This window comes from Phaseolus vulgaris, unplaced genomic scaffold, assembly GCF_000499845.2.
Source record: "Phaseolus vulgaris cultivar G19833 unplaced genomic scaffold, P. vulgaris v2.0 scaffold_19, whole genome shotgun sequence".
Taxonomy (NCBI): domain Eukaryota; kingdom Viridiplantae; phylum Streptophyta; class Magnoliopsida; order Fabales; family Fabaceae; genus Phaseolus; species Phaseolus vulgaris.
Window position 1 is genome coordinate 289,532 of NW_027174088.1, and position 20,293 is coordinate 309,824.

Consider the following 20,293-nt stretch of genomic DNA (forward strand, 5'->3'; position numbering starts at 1 on the left):
ATCTGTTGACTTTGGCCTTGGCGTTGACTTTGACTTTGACTCTGGTCAACGCCTGAGGGCGGGACACTTGCTTTAGCGAAAAGCCTAAGGTCTCGCCCGCGCCATCCACGTGGCATTTCCCATATTGCTGATGGGACGTTCCCCTGCTCGATTTGATCTTGACATTTTCTGAGCTTTTGACAAGACGTTCTCTTCCTCGCCGGTGCGTCGTACCCTCGGGGACTCTGTCGACATGACGTTCCCTGAATGAGAACAAGTGACGCTAAAGGTCGTCCTCCCATCTCCTGACACGTGGCTCGAACGCACGGTGCTCCTTTTCGTGTCCTTTGGCGCCTCAACTGTAATATTTGGGTCTTTGAAATCCTGTACCTGCACTCATCATCTCTGTGTTTTCGCATCTTCTTCGTTCCTCTTCCTTCCAAAGAGTTCCTCCTGCGTTCTTTCTTGTTGGCATTTCCCTTCCGCATTTCTACCGTATCTTTCTCCTTTGATCTTCTAGTTCCTTCACTGACAGCTTGTGCCAACATGTCCACCAATCCTCCTATCCCTACAGTCAACCCTAAGGCTCTTTACGTTTGGGCTTCGCGCGAACTTCTCGACGAGTGCTCTAGCTTACTTTCCGCCAGGGCCCTAAGGGAACATGTGGGGGACCCGTGTTCCTATGATCATCGTGCCTTCGCAAAGAGGCATGATGACGACATCGCCGTGCTCCCTTGCACCTCAGGGGAGCCGGTGTGTGGGGATGAGCGGGCCAACAATGGAGTCCCCTTTTTCTACTTTTACCAGGTGCTCTTCAAAAGCGTCGGCGTGCGCCTGCCCTTCTCTAGGTTCGAGAGGGAACTGCTGACGGAGATTAATGCTGCCCCGACCCAGCTGTACCCTAACAACTGGGCTTTCGTCAAAGCCTTCAACATACTATTTGGTTTCCTGGGGTGTGCACCGCCTGTGGACATCTTCCTTCACTTCTTTGAGGTGAAGAGGCAAAGGAACAACCTTTGGGTGACCCTCAACAATGTTCCCGGCAGGGTCCTCCTGACCCCATTCCAGCACTCCTTCACAGGGTGGAAGGGTAAGTTCTTTAAGGTTTGCTGTTCTGATCTCGTGCCTTCCGCCCTGGACGGCTTTCCACTGTACTGGGTGAGGGAGACAAGAGCCTTGAAGTCTAGGCCTCTTAAGAGGCTACCTTTGAACGACCAAGAGGCTTGTCGGATCCTGGCTGGGGCGGGGAGTTTTGGCACTGCCGCTTTGATAAGTCTGGAGTACAACATTGAGGTCTTGGAGAAATATATATGTACGAGGGATTACCTTAAAACCTCTCATCCTTCGCCTTTACTGGATTTTTGCATGACTAATCTTGCGGTGTCTTCACCATGTTTGTCTCCTTTGGTGCAGGCTCGAAGATAAACCGACAACAAAGGTCGCAGCTTGCCCAGGCGTTGAGGGCCAAGAACGGGGCTTCATCATCCTCCCGCTCAGACTCCGGAGGCCACTGAAAGGTGGCCTGATTTCGCTTTTCATATGAGCATAGGGCGTGTACATGATTGCCCCATTTGTCTAATTTGTCTTTATCACGAACTTTATGTGTAACCCTAACTCTTGAGACATACTTTGGTTTCGTCTAAGCGTTGCTCATTTTATTTTTGCATACTCTCGTCTACCTCTGCCTCCTCTGTCATGCTGCGTGCGTTACCTCCGACACTCTCCTCCCTTGTTTTTAGGAGGGTTTATTTTACCTGCACTGAGTGTCCATGCTTAAAGGGAGGCCTGCTCTGGGTGCCCTTAGCGTATCTAACACTAGGGACAAAGTCGCGCTTTGGTGCCCACGCCCATGGAGAGGCCGATATAACAGCGCCGTATCGTCCATGGAGTGTCTCAAACACCAAGGCGACTGGTCCCTTATCTCTTTGGTGCTTGGTGCCCACGCCTGAGGAGAGGCCTATTACAGCAGCGCCGTATCGTCCTCAGGGTGTCTAAAAACACCAAGGCAAAGGCTCCCGTCCGACACCGGGGCTAGTTATTCATACTTGAGGAGGGGGCGTCCCGAAGGAAATCCTCAACCCCTGCTCAAGGACTAAGACTCCCGGATTTTACCTTATCAAACATCTGATACCGGGGCTAGCTATTCACACCTGAGGAGGGGGCGTCCCGAAGGAATCCTTTAACCCCTGCCCAGGGACTAAGCTCCCGGATTTTGCCTCGTGTTGGACATACCTGTTATCTTGACCTCTAGACGCATGCATGCGCTCTTACTACTTGCTTCGAATTCCGCTGTCGTCTCCCCATTTGGCGATGCCTACATTCTGGCGACGCCCCACCTTGGCGGCGTTTCCCTTGGCGACATGTCATTCGGCGACGCCTCTTCTTGGCGACGCCTGATCTTTGCGACGCCTAACCTTGGCGACGCTTGATCTCGGCGGCGCCTCGTCTTGGCGATGCCTTATCTTGGCGACGACTGACGCTGCTTTGAGTCTTTGTCTTTTATCTCCTTAACCTTTGGTCTTACACTTTGAGCGAGAAGAGAAAAACTGAGACAAAGTTTTCTCGAACTTCTATTTTTACTTGGGTGACCTCATTAAAAAACCCCCGAGAGGCAAAAAAAGTGTCCCCTTTACAAATCGTATTACATTACTCTCCACTAACATAACTCAACTGAAATAAAATTTCAAATTGGCCGCATTCCAACTGTGTGGAATGGGACCTCCTTCCAAAGTCTCTAGATTGTATGAACGATTCCCCTTGGCTTTGGTGATTATGAAGGGTCCGGTCCATTTGGGAGACAATTTGTTCTCTAGCTCATATGGGTGAGCTTTCCTCATGACTAAGTCACCAACCTGGAATTGCCGGGGCTTCACCTTGGAGCTATACTGTCGCTCCACTCTTCTCTTCACTGCCTCAGCCTTTATTCTTGATTCTTCCCTGGCTTCGTCCAATAAGTCCAGATTCACTCGCCTCTCTTCGTTGGATTCTTCAACCACAAAATTCTGGTAACGTGGCGAGCTCTCGTGAATCTCGACTGGGATCATCGCGTCTGACCCATATAATAGACTGAAAGGCGTCTCCATGGTGGAAGATTGGGGCGTGGTGTGGTATGCCCATACAATCCTTGGCACTTCTTCTGCCCGCGCCCCTTTAGCTTTCTCCAGTCTTCTCTTCAGCCCTCTCAGCAAAACTCTATTCGCTGACTCTACTTGCCCATTTGTCTGGGGGTGTTCGACTGATGCGAACACCTGCTTGATGCCTACCTCTGTGCACAGGTTTCTCAGCTGTTGGCTTGCAAACTGGGTGCCGTTGTCGGATACCAGCCGCCTAGGCACGCCGAAGCGATACACGATGTTCTTCCAAACAAAGTGCTGCACCTTGTGCACGGTGATCTGGGCCACGGGCTCCGCCTCTATCCACTTGGTGAAGTATTCAATGGCGACGATCAGGTACATCATCTGCCTTATCGCCAGGGGGAACGGGCCTAGGATGTCGATTCCCCACATATGAAAAGGCCATGGACTATATATGGATCTCAGCTCCTCTGGCGGCGCCTTGTGCCAATCAGCGTGCCTCTGACATTGCTTGCAACGCTGGGCGTGCTGCACGCAATCCTCTTTCACTGTTGGCCAGTAGAAACCTGCGCGTACCACTTTAGAAGCTAGAGACCTTCCTCCCACGTGGCTCCCACAGATACCTTCGTGGAGTTCCGCCATTATCCTGATGCACTCGTCGCCGCTTACGCACGTTACGATAGGGTGTGTAAACCCGTGTCTGAACAATACCCCGTCTACCAGGGTATATCTTGCGGCGTTTCTCTTAATCTTCTTGCCCTCCTCCGGTTCCGCTGGGAGAATCCCATCCGCCAGGTATCATCTGTATGGCGTCATCCAAGTGTCTCCTTCGGCTAAAGCATATATCTGCGCATGATTTCCTTCCTCGGTTGCGTCCGCGTATGTACTGATGCGGGGCATCTTCATTGTATCTTAAGTCAAGGAAGGATGACTCCTTGGTCTCCCTCTCGCTGTACAAATATGGAGGACGTCCACCCTGTTATCTTCCACAAACTTTCGCAGAGCTTTGAGCGTCTCTTGGATTACTGTCCTCTGTCTGCCCCCCTTGCCTGAGCTGGCCAACTTGGCAAGCAGGTCAGCTCTGACATTCTACTCTCTTGGGACATGTACTAGCTTAAGAGCGCTAAATGCTCCCTTCAGTAGCTGGACGTACCTTAAATACGCCGCCATTTGTGGGTCCTTGGCTTGAAATTCTCCCGAGACTTGCCCTGTGATCAGCTGTGAATCGCTCTTCACCAGGAGGTTCTGCGCACCCATCTCCTTGGCCAGGAGCATCCCCGCGATCAGTGCCTCGTACTCAGCCTGGTTATTGCTCGCTTTAAAAGCGAAACGCAGAGCTTGCTCGATCAGCACACCATTGGGTCCCTCCAAGACTATCCCTGCTCCACTTCCTTGTTGATTGGAGGAGCCATCGACTGAGAGCGACCACTGCGATCTTGACTCCACCTCTTGGTCGCCTCCGGGTGAGAGCTCTGCAACGAAATCCGCATATACCTGTCCTTTGATAGATCCTCTGGGCTCGTACTGGATGTCAAACTCCGACAGCTTCACCGCCCAGCGAACCATCCTTCCAGCAACATCAGGCTTCTGTAGTACCTTCTGGATGGGGAGATTCGTCATCACCACCACCGTAAAATTGTGAAAGTAGTGGCGGAGCCTCCTGGCCGAGAATACCACGACCAATGCTGCCTTTTCCAGCGACTGATACCTTGTCTCTGGGCCTTGTAAGCCTTACTCACGAAATAGATGGGCTTCTGTACTTGGTCCTGCTCCTAGACTAGCATAGAACTGATGGCCCGTTCTGTTACCGCAAAGTATAGTCGGAGGGGCACGCCTACCACTGGTTTGCAAAGGACGGGTGGCGTCGCCAAGTACTCTTTCAACTTGATGAAAGCTGCTTCACACTCGTCGGTCCACGCAAAGCGACTATTCCTTTTGAGGCACTGGAAATAGGGGTGTCCCTTCTCTCCTCCTGCAGAAACGAACCTTGATAATGCTGCCATTCGCCCTGTCAGTTGTTGCACTTCCTTCACTGATGCCAGGCTCCTCATAGCAATGATGGCTGCGCACTTATCAGGGTTTGCCTCAATTCCTCTTTCTGTAAGCATGAAGCCTAAAAATTTTCCTGCCTCAACCCCAAAGACACACTTCTCAGGGTTCAGCTTGAGGCGATATTTTGAGATGGTGGCGAACAACTCTTCCAGGTAGGCTGTATTTCGCCTTTTATCGTGCGAAGCTACCACCATGTCATCCACGTAGGCTTGTACATTCCTGCCTAACATAGGCGCCAGGACTTTGTCCATTAACCTCTGGTAGGTGGCGCCTGCATTCTTTAACCCAAACGGCATCACCTTGTAGCAGTAGCTACATGTCTCCGTCATGAGTGCTGATTTACCCTCGTCCCTCGGGTGCATCTTGATCTGATTGTAGCCTGAAAAAATGTCCAAGAAGCTCAGCATCTCGCAACCCGAGGGACTATCCACCAGGGCGTCAATGCTGGGTAGTGGGTATGAATCCTTGGGGCACGCCTTGTTTAAGTCTGTGAAGTCTACACACATCCTCCACTTCCCATTCGCTTTCTTCACTAGAACGACGTTGGCCAGCCACTCGGGGTATTGTATTTCCCAGATGTGTCCAGCACTTAGCAACTTCTGTGTCTCTTCCTTCACCACGAGGCGCCTTTCCTCGTTAAACTTTCTCCTCCTCTGTCGCACGGGGTGAACCGTGGCGTCCATGCTAAGATGGTGGCATAGAAAGTCAGGGTCGATGCCTGGCATGTCTGAGGCGGACCACGCAAAAGCATCTAAGTGGCGTGAAATCACCTCTGCCACTTCGTCCCGTTCTTCTTGGCTCAACAAACGCCCCAGTTTGAACGTCTTGCCGCCGATCTATATCTCCACCACATTAGCCGCCGGTTGATCTTTGCTATCCTCTTTTGTGGGTGTCGCCTTAAGTGCTCTCTAGGCGACGCCCCTTCTCAGGGCGAAGCGTCGTCACACCTCTCCTCTATGCGCTCGTCCGCTCTAGGCGTCGCCTCTGCGGGAGCGGCCTCGCCAGGCGTTGACTCCGTAGGCGTCGCCTCATTCAAAGGTTCTACTTCCATCGCTGCGTCTGAACTTGGTGGGCGTTCGAACACCATGAACACACCTCTCTTTGTTTTCAAGCTGTTTTCATAGCATTTTCGCGCTTCTTCTTGATCTGACTTGATGACGATCACCTTGCCACTGAGATCCGGCAGCTTCATCTTCATGTGGCGCGTGGAGGCTACTGCGTTCAACCTATTCAACGCCGGTCGGCCCAACAGGATGTTGTGAGCTGAGTTGGCGTTTACAACTAAGTACCGAATGCTTTCGGTACGTGAGGCCGTTCCATCTGTGAATGTCGTCCTCAATTCTAAGTAGCCACATACTTCCACGTAGTTGTCAGCAAACCCATATAAGCACCCGGTGTAGGGTCTCAAAAGGTCGGGAGACAACCGTAGCTTGTTGAATGTCGACCAGAACATAACATCTGCAGAACTTCCCTGGTCTACTAGAACCCCGTGCACCTTTCTCTCGGCCGTGACAACCGAAATGACCACGGGGTCATTGTCGTGTGGCACAACATCTCGTAGGTCCGTCCTCGTGAACACGAGGTCTGACTCCCACGGGTCACCTGAGATTCTTTCTTCAATTGAATTTACTCCCCCTGCATATTTCCTCCGTTGGGAAGCAGTGGGTCCTCCTCCTGAAAAACCACCAGCAATGGTGTTAACTTCGCCAAGGACGGGCATCTCATGCGCCTGATCCTCCGCTGGTTCTGGCAGGGCCACAGTCGTGGTGGGTTCAGCGAGATAATCCTTTAAGAATCCGCTTTTTACTAACTCGTCCAACTGGTACCCCAGCGATAGGCAGTTGTTGATGTGGTGACCGAAAGCTTCGTGGAACTCACACCAAGAATCCTTGCGAGGCCCTAGCACCTTGTCAGTCTTCGCCGGTCGCCTCAACCTTTCAGCTATATTAGGCACGGCGATTAGGTCCTTCAACTCCACCACAAAGTCGTACCTCGCTGGCCTGGCCCTTTCTCTGGCCGGACGATTTCCTCTCGCTTGACCCCTGGGCTGGAGTTTTCTCGCCTCATAGGGGCGTCTCCCCTCTTGCTTCTTCCTTCCCGTTGTGGTCTCGTTGACCCTGACGGGTTGAGCTCGTGCGCTTCTCATACACCTCTCCCTCAGAGGCAATATGCTCCACCGCGCGACGCCTTATTTCAGCGAAGGTCCTGGGGCGATTGCGAATGATGGATGCGCAAAAGGGGCTGGGACACACGCCTTTTCTGAATGCGTACACGATCATGGGCTCTTCCGTAGTACCAACCTTTACTACTTGGGCCCCTAAACGGTTGATGTACTCCTTCAAAGTCTCGCCCTGGTACTGCTTTACGTCGAACAGATCATACGAAACGGGCGGTGGGGCCCTGTTCGCTAGGTATTGCTCCCTAAATAACCGCGACAGCTGCGGGAAGGAAGTGATATGGTCGTCTAGAAGGCTGACGAACCAATCCATGGCCATTCCCATCAAGGTGCTCATAAAGAGCTTGCACCTCACGGCATCGGAGCCGCCTACTAGCACCATCTGCGTGTGGAATGCAGTGAGATGAGGCTCAAGATCCTCCATCCCGGTGAAGATCACCTTGGGCCCTACGAACGTGTTGGGGATCACTGCTTCCAGAATCTCCTGCGAGAATGGAGTGGAAAACTCCCTTGGTGGGGTGAGACGTTCGGTCTCATCTAGGTCACGTTGCCCTTGGTTATTGCCCAAACCACGACGCAACTCCTCATTCATACGATGGAGCTCTTCGTTTCTCACGTGGGAGGCCGCAAGATCTGCCTCCATACGTTCTTGCTCCGCCCCCGATTTCGCCATTTCCTCCTGCAGCCCTTGCATCATATCCATGACCTGTTGCATGGTCATTTCCTCACTCGCAGCGCGTGTGGAACCTTGTCTCGTGGCCCTCATTCTTCAACGTTTTCCTCTGAATTCCTCCTGTCGTTATGGTAGCTCTGATAAACTCTCTGAAACTTGTGATGGGACTGATGTTTTAAATCGGCCCCATGGTGGGCGCCAAATGTTCTTGCCGGTTGACCTGGGTGTGTCTTTGTGCGCGACCTTGCCCGTCAGCTAGGGACACCTTCCTTTTGGTAATCTGTGAGCACCTGCAAAGAAGTGGACAAATGGGCGCCCTAGCGGCCGTTTGCACTCCGACGCTCAAGTCAACTAACAAGAAACACCTAAACTCTACACCTCCGTATCGGAGCACCGTGGATGGCACTCTGAAGGTGGTAAAATGGATTGTGTATTGTGTGCTGTTTCTGGTTCTGGCAAACGATCCTTCTCTAGTCCCTTGTGCGTAGCATAAGAGCTCGAGCAAGCAACTAGAGTGTGTTTTCGGGAAAATTCGCCAGAAGTTCGATCCCCGTTTCCAACGTCCCAGGTTCCCTTTAAATGTCTCTCGCATTTAAAGCGTCTTAAAAGCGCATTTAAGGTTATGAAACGTTCAGCGCCTTTAAGACGTTTAAACCACTTAAAGCATTTAAAGTACCTTAAAACGCTAGAAACGTAAACTTTAATTACTTTTAAATAGCTTTAATTACCTCATACCGGACAAACCCTTTGGAAATCATTGATGTTTCTGTTCTCCCTGCCGCGTGTCCTCCTGACTTGGCCGTTATTATACGTGGAGGGCCTCACAGCATTGTGACCCAGCTTAGGGGTATTTCCTCACGTGAGTCCTCATCCCGGGGAATGCATCTGGCGCAAGGGGTGACTCCTTGGGTGCCAACTCATGCCCCCCAACCTCTAGTCACTCGCTCTGAGAGCGTATCTACCTTCCTCTCGCACCCTGCACTTGGTTACTCCTGGGCATGACCCTCTCATGAGTTGTATCTATCCCAAGGGTCTCCCTGGGGTGGCATGGGCACTTCACGAGTCAGGTTGCTATCTACTGGCGCTAGTATTATGGCCTTGAAGCCACTTTTCTCTTTTCTTTATTATCGTTTCTGCGCTAGGCGGGCCCGAAGCCTCAGTGGCGTCACTCCCTCCATGGTCTTTCCTACCCATGGGTGTAGGGGAGTAACCCTGCTGGTGGTTTGCTTAGCGACGCCTCATCTTGGCGACGCCTTGTTTAGGCGACGCCCTTTCTTGGCGACGCCTTGCTTAGGCGACACCCTTTCTTGGCGACGCCTTGTTTAGGCAACGCCCTTTCTCGGCGATGCCTTGTCTTGGCGACGCCTTATGTAGTCACTCTGTTGACTTCCTTTCTTTGGGGCCCTTCGTGTGGTCCCACCATACGTTGACCTTGACCCCGACGTTGACTTTGACTTTGGTCAACGCCGGGGACGGGACGGTACAAATAGAACATAAAAAGGAAGGTATGGATAGAAGTTTAGGGCATATGAGTAGAAATAGCAACAAGTCAAGCCCTCCATGTGACTCTCCTTTAGGCGCCATTTTCAAATGGTTTTCTTTTGAATTTTCCCACCTTTTCTTTTGTGAAAACTGACCCTCAAAAGATATATAAGGAGGTGCTTGGCTCATGTAATTACATATTGAATGAAGAGTAAAGTTACTGATCCTGCCGGCAACTTGAACGTGGTGAATCGCTTCGTAACACCTTCTGCCCTGTCTTCGCGACTGCGTCTCCTGAAGAATCACCTTCTGAACTCTCTCTCTCTCAGATGTCTTCAAAGTGTGACCTGCAAAATACACAGACGGCGCCTCTAGCGGCCGTTTGCACTCCGACGATCAAGTTAGTTCAACAGAACCACCAGAAACTGGAAACTTAGTAAAAATATGCGTGTGAGAAAAACTTGCACTCTGTTTTTTCTCTCCCCCCACTCTCACTCTGATTCTCCCTTTTATCTCTCTTTCCCTGCTTCTGGGCATAACAGAATTCTGTTATGCTTTTCTGGCATGTGTCAGAACCCTGTCGTGCTTTTCAGAGAAAGCGTACCTTCAGAATCAGCAATGGGGAGCGTGAGAGTCTGCGCATGTCTGCGCTTGGCTGCGCCTGTCTGTACCTTTAGCGGTACGGAGTGCTCTTTTGTCTGGACCGCACCCCTCTCAGATGGTGTCACGTGGAGGCCTGCAACTCACATCTAACCACACACGTGTCACTTACTGGAAGGGCTCTAGCGCCTCTCTTTGTCCGCCTAAGCTACGCCCTTGCGGAGTAACTTAGGATGCTTCTCTTATCTGGGTAAATTGCACACTCTTAGGAGCGGTCGTCGGGTGTGGCTGGTCTAGGCGCACTCACCGAAAGTTACTCTCTGTGTAGGCGGCTTACCCTTCTGGATGACACGCACGTAATGGGTTGAGGGAATCACCAATCACTGACCGGCTTACTAGTTCCCTCAGGCCACTCTCGTGCATGATTCCTTGAGGTGTGCTCATGCGAGGTCCGTGCGTAACGCTCTCGCTGGGAACCTTAGTCCCAGTTTAACTGCGTGTAACACGGGACCCCGATGACAATACACCCGATGACTGATCAGTGTTTATTCGCTACTCGCGCTCTGCCTCCAGGCGCGAGTCTGGGAACTGGTCTGCTGGTGGTCACTTGGCTACCGACAACCGATCACCATTCTGGGTGATCTATCCCCCGACCTCTCTGCCGCCTGATCTGTCGGTGGTAACTTGGTTACTGACCACCGATCACCTCTCTTGGCGATCGTCCCCCTACCTCTCTGCCACCTGGTCCACGTGTCACCCTACCTCTCTGATGCTGACGTCATCGACTACCGATGACCGATCGGATCACAAGCCCCCCAGTCTCGAGTCGAGAACTCGTTCTCAGCAAAGAGACTAAGTGGTCGTGCCCTCAATCCACGTGGCAAGTGGGGCCGCCTCACGTGCCACCTCACGTGCTGCTTCTTTAACGTTTGGACTTCCTTTCTTAATCTCGCGACACGTGGCCCCATCAACGGCCAGCGCTGTGCGTCGCTAGCGCTTCTTTCATTCAAATTGGCGCGCCCTTCCACTGTTCCTTCATCTTCTTCATTTGACTCCCAGACTCTCTGCGAATCTCTCTTCTGCGCACCCATCTTTCTTCAAATTCTCTGTGATCCTAAACTCTTACGATCATCCAAAGGTATGGTTTTTCTTTTCCCTGGCCCCTTTTTGGTCATCTTTACCTATTGCATTTATCATTCTAGTTATCATGCATCCATCTTCCCTGTTTTTCTTCTCCTCAACCCGCGCTAGGGTTTTTCTCATGTTTCCGCTTTGACTTCTGCCTCCTCTTCTTTCTCCTTTACCTGGGCATTTCTCCCTCATTCCCTCTCTCTGTTTTTCATCGAACCATCCATCACTCTCTCCCTTTCTATTTCTGACCCCTCGTTTTCCTCCATTGCAGCTATCTCTCGATGGCTCGCTTGAAGCAGACCGCTCGCGTCCTTGCCTCTTCTTCTGGTGCACAGCCCTCCGCGAGTGCACCAGCTTCGCCACCGCCTGTTGTCACCTCATTCCATGACAACGCCAAAGTTTATGACTGGGCCCCTCTGGCGTTGCTATCTGAAACGTCTACCTTGCTACCTGAGGACCATCTTAACTCACTTCTGAGCCACGACCCGGACGAACCCTCGTGTTCCATAGACAGGGAAAACGACTTCCACATCCGAGTCCGCATCCCTCCCCGAGGGATGCCCATTTGCGCTGACGACAGGGCCACCAATGGGGTGCCCTTCGTTTTTGTTTACTCCGCGATCTTCAAAAGGTTGAGGCTGCGACTCCCCTTCACCTTCTTCGAGAAAGAGCTGATGATGGAGTTGAACGTCGCGCCCTGCCAACTCCACCCCAACGCCTGGGCCTTCATCCGGGCGTTTCAGATCCTGTGCAACCATTTTGGGCACAACGCCTCGGTGGAGGTGTTCCTTTACTTCTTTGAGGCGAAAAAACCAGGGGATAGGTTTTGGGTCAGCCTGAACGGGGTTGCTGGACGGGTGCTTCTGGGCCTGTACCAGCAGTCCTTCAAAGACTGGAAGGGCAGATTTTATATGATATCCGCCACCCCACAAAGCCCTCATCTGCTCGAGGGGTACCCCCTCTACTGGGTTCCCCAGGTTCAATTTAAAAAACCCAAGGACCTCGAGACCATGGCCCCCTACGAGCGCGAGCTGTGTGGGCTGCTCCTGGGGGCTAAGTATGACTCCGCTCGCCTCATCAAGGATGAGTTTGATGTGGTTTCCCTGAAGAAATATATAGGTAGTTCTTTCTCTGCCGCCCCTTAGGACATTTATACTTCCTCATGCATGCTCTTATACTTTTCACCTTGCTTGCGTCTCTTAGCTGTCTAATTTCCCTCTTTCTTGCCTATGCAGATTCAATGTCAGGGAAAGATAGGAGGTTGGCGGTGTTGGAGCTCGCTAAACGCCGAGCGGCCAAAGGGACTGGCTCTTCCTCTTCCACCACTGAGCCAATCGAAGCCCCTACGCTCTCGGTCGCGCCAGCCGAAGGCCTCGAGCCAGGGAAGAAAAGGAAAAGACTGGTGAAGGCTTCTTCGCTGGTACCTGCTGCTGCTGCTGCCTCAGTGGAAGAGGAAAGCTCAGGCTCCCCCCTCATTCACCGCCAGAGGAAGAAAACAGTGGTTGAGGGGGTCTCGTCTCTCCAGCCTGGAGGGATCGAGGTGGTAGAGGTAGAGGAAGGTTCACCACCTCCCTCTCCCTCCACTCGACTTGCCCCAGAGCCCGCATGCCCACCTTCTCCTAGCCAAAAATCGCCCCCAATCTCTCAACCGCCAACTTCCCCCCCAGCAGGCCAATCACCTGGTCCATCCGCTCACCCTGCTGGGGGTGTTTCGGCTCGAAACGAATGTGCCCCGCCTCCAATAACAATCTCCACCGCCAATGCTGAACCTGGTGGGTCTGGCTCGCGCCCAAGCAACACTGGAGCCAACCATGAGAACTTCAGCAGAGTTATCTCCATGGTGCGACAGCACATCAGCAATGGGGAGCTCGTCGACTGGAGCGGGGAGGAGATAGACGCACACCTTGCCAAGCAGGTGGTGCTCTCGCTGGAGTTCTCCACCCAGCATCGCAAGCAGAAATCCCTGGAGAAAAGGGTGAGGGAACTTGAGCACGACAATGAGTCGCTGCATAGTGACCTTGAAGCCGCTCAGGGGTCTGTCGAGCTGATGCGAGGCATGGTGGAGAAGGCCAGGAGGGAGTACTTGCTGCAGGTCCAGGAGACCATCAAGATGGAGATCTTGATGGGGCAGACTGTTGGTCCCCTGGACTTGAAGGTGGCAGAGTTACAGGCTGAGAATTCCTCTTTGCTCGAACGGAGTCAGATGGTGGAGGAGTTACAGGCTGAGAACTCCTCCCTACGCCAACAGGATTCTCAGCGGGTGGAGATGCTCAAGGCCGCCAAGGAGGCAACTGCTGCTGCCGAAAAGAAGCTTGAGGAGGCAGTGGGCCAGCTGTCTGAGGCTGCCTCCTCCCTTGCTACCCTTACCACGCAGAGGGATGCTGCAGAGGCTTCGAGGCGAAGTCTGGAGGCGGAGAAAGAGGACTTGATGAACGTGGGCGCCGATTCCCTCATTGATGGATTCGAGTTGGCGCTCGAGCAAGTCCGCTGCGTCCTCCCAGACCTGGACCTTGCGCAATTCAGCATTCATCACTCGGTGGTAGATGGAAAACTTAGGCCTCCTACTCCCTGAATCTCCTCCCCTTTGTAATTTTGACTTCTTCTGTACAAAGTTTCATTCTGTCACCTTATGTTTCTGCACCATTCAACTCTTTGTAACTGACAATTGTATGAACATCTCTGGTGATATATCTCGGATTCAATTGCTCAATTTCTCTTTGTATTTTCTTTGGACTCCACTGTTCTTTATGTGCGCGACTAACTGTTAGCTAGTTTAGGTTCAGCGTGATCTGGGGCTTTACCTTTCCTTTCGCACACGACTAAGTGTTAACCAGCTTAGGCTTAGCGCGATCTGCTTCTCTTACTCTTTGCGCGCGACTAAGTGTTAACCAACTCGGGCTTAGCGCGATCTGCTTCTCTTATTCTTTGTGCACGACTAAGTGTTAACCAACTCAGGCTTAGCGCGATCTGCTTGATCACGACTGGCTATTCCCTCAGCTTGGTGTTTAACAGTCCTCGTGCGCTGCTTTGCACTACTAGCCAATTACCGACAACTCATCAGTGATCACTCTTTAGCCCTTACTTAGCTCTCTCTGTCGCTCTAGCGCTAAGCGCATAAAGGACCTTGACATCGATCACTCAAAGTGAGGCCTCGTCTTGGGAAAAGGAAGTGTTTCTCGCTAACCCCTTTCCCTTTCCCCGAGGTCATCACCCTTTGGCAGGTTGAGTCGCTCACTCCCTGTCTCACTCCTGGGGTGAGAAAGGTTTTCTGACTGAGAGTCTTACTGGGCCAATATTGGTGCATGCCAAGTGGGTAAGGACGTTTTGTCAAAACCTTTCCTTTCCCTCTGTTGGTCTTACTAGCACCCCTGGCTTTTCAAACCTTTATGCTTGCGCTCACACCTGGGGTGAGGAAGACTTAGATCGGTGCCAGTACTTGCGCCTAGGGCAAGTAGGGCCTAACCAATCACCTGCACTTGCACCTGGGGCAAGGAGGATTTTAACTTTAATACTTGAGCACACTTTATATGCTGGAAATTTTCCTTTAATTGGGTGGCCTCGTTAAAAACCCTCTTTAGGGAAAAGAGTGCCCCCTTGTCTGTTCAACTGTTTCCACCACAAACAAAGCATGTGTCTTTTAGCATGAGAACGCCATTACTGTACAATTTTAACTGAAATAAAATTTTAAATGGGTGGCGTTCCACGTTCTGGGGATTGCTCCTCCTTCCAAAGTCTCTAGGCGATAGGCTCCGTTCTCTAACGTCTCCACCACTCTGTACGGGCCTGTCCACTTCGGGGATAACTTATTCTGCATGTCATTTTGATGCGCCTTTCTCATCACCAGATCACCTTCCTGGAAGCGCCTGGGCCTCACTTTAGAGTTGTGCCTCCGCTCTACTCTTCTCTTCACGGCTTCAGCACTGACTCTGGCCTCCTCTCGCACTTCGTCTAGCAGATCCAGATTCACCTTACGCTCTTCATTGGACTCTTCAGCAACGAAGTTCAAGAATCTGGGGGAGCTCTCCTGTATCTCTACAGGAATCATGGCGTCTGTCCCACAGACAAGGCTGAAGGGTGTCTCATGGGTGCTGGACTGTGGGGTGGTGTGATAAGACCACACAATTCTGGGGATCTCCTCTGCCCAGCCTCCTTTGGCCTTGTCTAGCCTTCGCTTCAGTCCCCTGAGCAGCACTCGATTTGCTGACTCCACCTGCCCATTTGTTTGTGGGTGCTCCACTGAAGCGAAAACCTGTTGTATCTTTAGCTCTTCACACATCTTCCTCAACTGATGACTGGTGAACTGGGTGCCATTGTCGGAAACCAGCCTCTTGGGTATTCCGAAGCGGCAGACAATGTTCTTCCAGACGAAGTGTTCGACTTTCTGTGCGGTGATGTGTGCAACTGGCTCTGCCTCCACCCACTTAGTGAAATATTCAATGGCCACAATGAGGAACTTCATCTGCCTTGTCGCCAGGGGAAAAGGTCCTAGGATGTCAATCCCCCATGTATGGAATGGCCACGGGCTATGGATGGACCTCAACTCCTCAGGGGGTGCCTTGTGCCAATCTGCATGCAGCTGACATTGTTTGCATCGCTGAGCAAACCTTATGCAATCTTCCTTCAGCTTTGGCCAGTAGTACCCCGCGCGGAGTACTCTACTTGCCAAAGCGCGACCACCTACATGGCTTCCGCACACCCCCTCGTGCAGCTCAGACATGAGTCTGGTGCATTGTTCGCCGTGTACACAGATCTGCACAGGGTGAGAAAATCCAAATCTAAATAGGCTTCCATCTATGAGAGTAAACTTACTTGAACTCCTCTTTATTCTTTTTGCCTCTGCCAGGTCGAGCGGGAGTACACCATCTTCTAAGTATAGCCGGTATGGCGTCATCCAGGTGTGGGGTTCCTTCTCCGCGTGGACCTCCATCGACTCACCGATCTTTGAGGGTCGCGATCTCACCCTCGGCGCTCTCAGCGTCTCTTGAGTCAACGACCGATGACCGATCGTTAGACGCTCCATTGACTTGTATACATGAAGTACCTGGTTGTCTGATACAAACGCGCGTGGCACCTTCAGGGTCTCCTGAATGACAGTCCTCTGCTTCCCCCCTTTGCCTGAGCTGGCCAGCTTGGCAAGCAGGTCTGCTCGGGCGTTCTGCTCTCTTGGTACGTGCACTAACTCAAACTCGGCGAAAGACGTCTTCAGGAGCTGCACATACTCCAGGTAGGCTGCCATCTGGGGGTCCTTTGCTTGGAACTCCCCGGTAACCTGCTCGGTGACCAGTAACGAATCGCTCTTGGCCAGCAGATTTCTTGCTCCCATTTCCCTTGCTAGCAACATTCCCGCGATCAGGGCCTCGTACTCCGCCTGATTGTTGCTAGCTTTGAAGGCGAAACGGAGGGACTGCTCGATCAGTACTCCGTTTGGCCCTTCCAGGATGACCCCGGCGCCGCTTCCCTGCTGATTAGAGGAGCCATCCACCGACAACACCCATCGGAAATCTAGCCCTTCTGGAGGTGTCGCGACGGATGATAGCTCGACTACGAAGTCCGCGAACACCTGCCCCTTGATCGGTCCTCGGGGCTCGTACTGAATATCGAATTCCGACAATTCCACTGCCCACTTGACCATCCTTCCTGCCACATCAGGTTTCTTCAATACACTCTGGATAGGCAGATCAGTCATCACCACCACTGTGAAGCTGTGGAAATAATGCCTGAGTCTTCTGGCTGAGAATACCACCGCTAGAGCAGCCTTCTCGAGTGCCTGGTACCTGGTTTCGGGGCCTTGCAGCACCTTACTTACGAAGTAAACAGGCCTCTGGGCCTGGTCCTGCTCTTGCACCAGGACCGAACTGACTGCCCTCTCCGTAACAGCAAAGTATAGACGGAGAGGGATGCCTACCTGGGGCTTTCGCAAGACTGGTGGGCTTGCCAGATATCCCTTCAACTTAATGAAGGCCTCCTCGCACTCCTGCGTCCAGAGAAATCTGCTGTTGCGCTTGAGACACTGGAAGTATGGGTGACCTTTCTCCCCTCCAGCAGACATAAATCGGGACAGTGCTGCCAAGCGGCCGGTGAGCTGCTGCACCTCCTTCACCGTCGTTGGGCTCCTCATCGTCATGATCGCCGCACACTTCTCCGGGTTAGCTTCGATTCCTCGCTCTGTCAAGAGGAAACCCAAGAACTTCCCAGCCTCCACACCGAATATGCATTTCTCAGGGTTGAGCTTCAGCCTATACTTGGCAATGGTGGTGAATAGCTCTTCCAGATCAGCTGCATGATGCTTCTTCTCTTGGGACGTAACCACCATGTCATCTACATAGGCGTGTACGTTCCTTCCCAGCATGGGCGAGAGCACCCTATCCATGAGCCGCTGGTAGGTAGCCCCCGCATTCTTCAACCCAAATGGCATGACCTTGTAGCAGTAGCAAGACCGTTCCGTCATGAACGCGGTCTTGCATTCGTCCATTGGGTGCATCCTGATCTGATTATACCCTGAGAAAGCGTCCAAGAAGCTGAGTAGCTTTCCCCCGGAGGCGCTATCGACTAGAGCATCTATACTGGGTAAGGGGTAAGAATCCTTGGGGCACGCCTTATTGAGGTCAGTGAAGTCCACGCACATTCTCCACTTGCCGCTTGCCTTCCGCACCAGTACCACATTCGCTAGCCACTCGGGGTACTGGATTTCTCTGATATGCCCTGCGTCAAGGAGCTTCTGCGCTTCGTCGTGGATCACCTTCCTCTTCTCCTCGTTGAATTTCCTTCTTCTCTGCCGTACCGGTCGAACCATGGGGTCCATTGATAGACGATGGCAGAGGAAATCGGGGTCGATTCCTGGCATGTCGGATGATGACCATGCAAAGGCATTCATGTGCTTCTCAATCACACCCATGATCAGCCTTCGCTCTTCTTCAATGAGGGATCCCCCCAGCTTGAATTTTCTTCCCCCGATGTCCACCTCGACCCATCCTTCAGCTGGGTGGGGCCTCCTCTCACTGGCAATGACCGCTCTCGCGATCCCTGACTCGCGAGGAGTGATCGTGCCTTCCTCCTCTTCCTCAACTTGGGCCACCTGGGAGCCCCCCACCGCAGCGTTCTCCATCCTCTGAGCGCCTTGTGTCTCCCTGACCGCCAATCGCTCTCCGCGCACGCCTGGTGGTGGTTTTGTGGTGACATGGCACACACTTCTTTTTTGCTTCAAACTGTTCTCATAACAGCGTCTTGCCTCAGCCTGATCCGATTTGATGGTTATCACGGCCCCTTCCATCGACGGCAGCTTCAACTTCATATGCCTTGTCGATGGTATTGCGCCCAGTCTATTGAGCGTCGGCCTCCCCAACAGGACATTGTACGCAGAAGGGGCGTTCACCACCAGGTACTTTATCCTTTCCGTGCGGGCTGCCGTTCCGTCGGTGAACGTTGTCCTCAGCTCGATGTATCCCCGCACTTCTACCTGGTCCCCTGCAAAACCGTAGAGACAACCAGTATACGGTCTCAACTGATCAGGGGACAATTGTAGCTTGTTGAATGTTGGCCAGAACATGACATCCGCCGAGCTTCCTTGATCTACGAGTACTCTATGCACTCGTCTTCCTGCTGTGATGAGAGAAATGACCACAGGGTCGTTGTCGTGCGGGACAACGTCTCGTAGGTCAGCCTTCCTGAAGACAATGTCCACCTCAGGGTAATGACTCTCATTCGCTGCATCTACCGCCATCACAGATCGAGTGTATCTCCTTCTTTGTGAAGCTGTGCATCCCCCACCAGAGAAGCCTCCAGCGATCGTCTGCACTTCCCCATGCACAGGGACTTCATGCTGTTGCTCTCCAGTTTGGGATCCTGACGCGCGATCACCCTGTGGCTCACGCAGGTAATCTGCTAGAAAACCAGACTTCACCAACTCTGCCAGTTGGTGTCCCAGCGCCAAACAGGAATGAAGTGTATGTCCAAAGGCCTGATGAAACTCACACCATTCATTCTTCTTCCTTCCGAGTACCTTATCTGTCTTCTCTGGTACTCGTAGTCTTGCTGCTACGGCAGGAAGGGCGATGAGATCCGCCAACCCCACCATGAAGTTGTATCTTGGGGGCGCGTTATTCTCCCTTGCGCGCCCCTTACTCTGGTCTTTGCCTGGTGCATAGGGACGAGGTTTTTCCCGCACCTTCTTCCCTTCTTTGGCCTCATGCACCCTCGCTTGCTGTGGTTTTCCTTGCCCTCCACGCGGTCTGGGTGGTGCAGCACTTCCCCTCTTCTCAGAAACTTCTGTTTCTGCCACTATGTGCGCCACCGCACGCCGTCGGATCTCTGCAAAAGTGCTGGGATGGCTCCTGATGAGAGACTCACTGAAAGGGCCAGGCAGCACTCCCTTCTTAAACGCGTGCACAAGCATATCTTCATCTTTGCTGGGTAGTCTAACCACTTGTGCTCCAAAACGGTTGAGGTAGTCTTTCAGCGACTCCCCCTGGTATTGGCGCACGTCGAACAGGTCGTAGGACACCACTGCAGGTGCCTTGTTGACGATGTATTGCTCGATGAAGAGCTTCGAGAACTGAGAGAACGACGTGATATGCCCTTCTGGTAAACTCACGAACCACTCCATGGCGATTCCGCTCAGGGTGCTCATGAACATCTTGCAGTATACAGCGTCTGAGCCCCCAGACAACATCATCTGGGTGTGGAATGCCGTCAGATGCGCCTCCGGGTCTTCTACCCCTTTGAATGACGCTGTTACCCCCACCAGGTTGGAAGGCACCATGGTTCCCATAATCTCGGGGGAGAATGGCATGGGAAATGCCCTTGGAGGTGAAGGCTGCCTGGACACCCTTTCGTCAACGACGTGCTCCCTCTGCGCCTGCAGCGTTCTTCTCAACTCTTCGTTGACACGATTCAGTTCGTCGTTCCTGCTTTGCGACGCAGCCAACTCCGTCTGCATCCTTTCTTGTTCGACTTTCGACGCTGCAGCGTTATCCTGCAGCGTGCGCACCATTTCCAGGACCTGCGCCATTGTCACAGCTCCTTCGTCAGCGGATGGCGCAGGTGATGGTTGTCTGTTTCTAGGCATCTTCTCTATCAGAGAAACTGATAGAACTCTGGTGAGCTTTAAAACTGTGGTATATGTGGGAC

At 52.5% G+C, this 20,293-nt stretch overlaps 3 protein-coding genes across 3 annotated transcripts; all 3 read right to left on the reverse strand.

Annotated features, from left to right (window-relative positions):
- Positions 1-2,645: 2,645 nt before the first annotated feature.
- On the reverse strand, positions 2,646-3,023 carry LOC137817186 (uncharacterized). The gene has a single exon (XM_068620431.1). The coding sequence runs from the start codon at positions 3,021-3,023 to the stop codon at positions 2,646-2,648; it is 378 nt and encodes a 125-aa protein (XP_068476532.1).
- A 1,119-nt stretch (positions 3,024-4,142) lies between these two features.
- Positions 4,143-4,673, reverse strand: LOC137817187 (uncharacterized). Its single transcript, XM_068620432.1, has one exon. It carries the CDS (start codon positions 4,671-4,673, stop codon positions 4,143-4,145), a length of 531 nt encoding a protein of 176 aa, XP_068476533.1.
- Positions 4,674-7,168: 2,495 nt separating this feature from the next.
- Positions 7,169-8,002, reverse strand: LOC137817188 (uncharacterized). Its single transcript, XM_068620434.1, has one exon. The coding sequence runs from the start codon at positions 8,000-8,002 to the stop codon at positions 7,169-7,171; it is 834 nt and encodes a 277-aa protein (XP_068476535.1).
- Between the last annotated feature and the right edge of the window lie 12,291 nt (positions 8,003-20,293).

Coding starts and splice junctions, on each gene's coding strand:
- LOC137817186 (XM_068620431.1), bottom strand. CDS start 3,023: ATGATCCCAGTCGAGATTCACGAGAGCTCGCCACGTTACCAGAATTTT.
- LOC137817187 (XM_068620432.1), bottom strand. CDS start 4,673: ATGACGAATCTCCCCATCCAGAAGGTACTACAGAAGCCTGATGTTGCT.
- LOC137817188 (XM_068620434.1), bottom strand. CDS start 8,002: ATGACCATGCAACAGGTCATGGATATGATGCAAGGGCTGCAGGAGGAA.